At 57.1% G+C, this 2,284-nt stretch overlaps 1 protein-coding gene across 1 annotated transcript; it reads left to right on the top strand.

Moving 5' to 3' along the window:
• Positions 1 to 308: 308 nt before the first annotated feature.
• Positions 309 to 1,860, top strand: HRG_10922 (retrotransposon nucleocapsid protein; the record flags this gene model as incomplete). The annotated part of the gene is made up of 4 exons (XM_044869392.1): positions 309 to 413; positions 480 to 674; positions 935 to 1,231; positions 1,273 to 1,860. The coding sequence occupies 4 exons, from the start codon at positions 309 to 311 to the stop codon at positions 1,858 to 1,860; spliced, it is 1,185 nt and encodes a 394-aa protein (XP_044715343.1).
• Between the last annotated feature and the right edge of the window lie 424 nt (positions 1,861 to 2,284).

The raw sequence follows: 2,284 nt of genomic DNA, 5'->3' as shown, positions 1-2,284 counted from the left end.
CGAAGCGCAAGACTCGTGTCGGCAGCCGTATTCACGGCGGAATGTCGACGCGCAAAGAGACGCAAGAAGTGCAACGCGATCTCGATTCATGCAATCAGTTTGTCGGATATAGAGGGCGCTTCAGCCGAAGCCGCCAGTCGATCCGAGCGAGAAGGTCCCGGCAGAAGTGCTGAAAGAATTCCGCGACCTATTCTCACCAGGAGAGGCAATGAAGCTGCCGCCACATCGACCGGGTGTGGATCATGAAGTCAACCTGCAGCCTGACAAGAACGGCAACGAGCCCCCTTCCGTGGGGCCCACTCTACAACATGTCACGAGAAGAGCTGTTGGTCTTGCGAAAGACCCTGAAAGACCTGCTGGACAGAGGATTCATCCGAGCGAGTAGCTCAGCGGCTGCCGCGCCGGTGCTGTTCGTGCGGAAGCCGAATGGAGGGCTGCGATTTTGTTGCGACTACCGAGCGCTGAATGCAATCACCAAGCGCGACCGATACCCACTGCCCTCATCGCGGAGACCCTGCAGAATCTGGCCAAGGCTAAGTGGTTCACCGTTGGACGTGGTGGCCGCTTTCCATAAGATCCGCATGGCTCCGGGACATGAGGGAAAGACTGCATTTCGCACGAGGTTTGGGCTCTACGAGTGGCTCGTGTGCCCTTTCGGCCTGAGCGGCGCCCCGGCATCATTCCAACGATACATGAACAGTGTATTGCGCGAATGGCTGGACGACTTTGTCACAGCGTACCTGGATGATGTACTGATCTACTCGAGCGGTTCGAAGGCGGATCATGAGGCTAAGGTGCGACGAGTTCTCCAAGCACTCGCCGACGCTGGGCTGCACCTAGACCCAGCGAAGTGCGAGTTTTCGGTACAAGAGGTCAAATACCTTGGGTTCATCGTCAACGCAGGGAAAGGAATCGCCTGCGACCCCGAAAGCAGCGCGCCATCCGCGAATGGGAGGCCCTGACCACGGTGAAGGGTGTCAGAAGCTTTCTGGGCTTCGCCAACTATTACCGGATCTTCATCCCCGACTATGCCAAGATCACGCAGTCTCTGGATGCCCTGCTTAAGAAAGGAACTGCCTTTCATTGGGGACGAGCGGAGAACGAGGCGTTTCAGGAGCTGAAGCGACGATTTTGCGAGTCACCGGTGCTCAAGCAGTGGGACCCGAGCCTCCTGACCTTTTGGAGACGGATTGCTCAGGCTACGCATTGGGAGGCGTCCTGTCGCAGGAAGGCCCAGATGGACGTCGACACGCATGCGCCTTCTTCTCGAAGCGACTTTCGCCAGCGGAGTACAACTATCCCATTCACGACAAGGAGATGCTTGCCATCATGAGATGTCTCGACAACTGGAACGCCGAACTTAGGAGCTGCGGCCCATTTACAATCCTTACCGATCACCGCAACCTGGAGTATTTCATGACACGCCAGAAGCTCACGGAACGGCAGAGCCGTTGGGCAGCCGAATTGTCCCAGTTCGACTTCAAGCTCGAGTATCGACCGGGAAGCGAGGCTGTCGTGCCTGATGCGTTGTCCCGCCGTGAACAAGACAAGCCACAGGGCATTGACGACGAGCGGGAACAAGGAAGAATGATACAGTTGATACCGGATAGTGCCATTCCATCATCGACAAGAGCATGTATCAACGCGATGAGTTCTGACTGTTCAGAGGCATCCACCCTGCCGAAGATGAAGGTCTTCGAGGTAGCGGACCTGCAGCAACTCTGGGACGAAACGGTGGCGAAGGACTCGATATTCCGGGCAGCCTATAAGGCAGTCCGCGATCGCGAGCGTGCCTTCCCGCCCTCGCTGGGCCTGAAGATCCAGATTTCAGAATGTGCGATCGACGCAGGCAAAGGCTGACATTCAGAGACCGTATTTGGGTGCCGGGTGGATCCGGAGAGGAGGGTAACCAGGAGGAAGCTGAGAAAGACCAGTTGAGAACCCGCATTGTGCAGCAGTCGCATGACTCTGTTGCGACCGGTCATCCCGGCAGGGAAGGTACGCTGGCTATTGTGGCTCGGCGATTCTACTGGCCTGGGCAGTCCCAGCTGGTTCGCCGGTACGTAGCCAATTGCGACACCTGCGGCAGAGCACACATCTGGCGCCAGTCGAAAAGGGGATTTCTCAAGCCTCTGCCGATTCCAGATCGACCCCGAAGCCATTTGTCCATGGACTTCATCACAGATCTGCCGCCTACTGGACCGAGCAAGGCAAGGTACCTGTGGGTGATTGTGGACAGACTGACAAAGGCTGTGGCCTGCGAGGTGATAAGCAACATGCAAGC

This window comes from Hirsutella rhossiliensis, assembly GCF_020360975.1.
Source record: "Hirsutella rhossiliensis strain HR02 chromosome Unknown scaffold00018, whole genome shotgun sequence".
Taxonomy (NCBI): Eukaryota; Fungi; Ascomycota; class Sordariomycetes; order Hypocreales; family Ophiocordycipitaceae; genus Hirsutella; species Hirsutella rhossiliensis.
The sequence above is the reverse complement of the archived record's forward strand: the minus strand, read 5'-3'. Positions and strand labels throughout refer to the sequence as shown.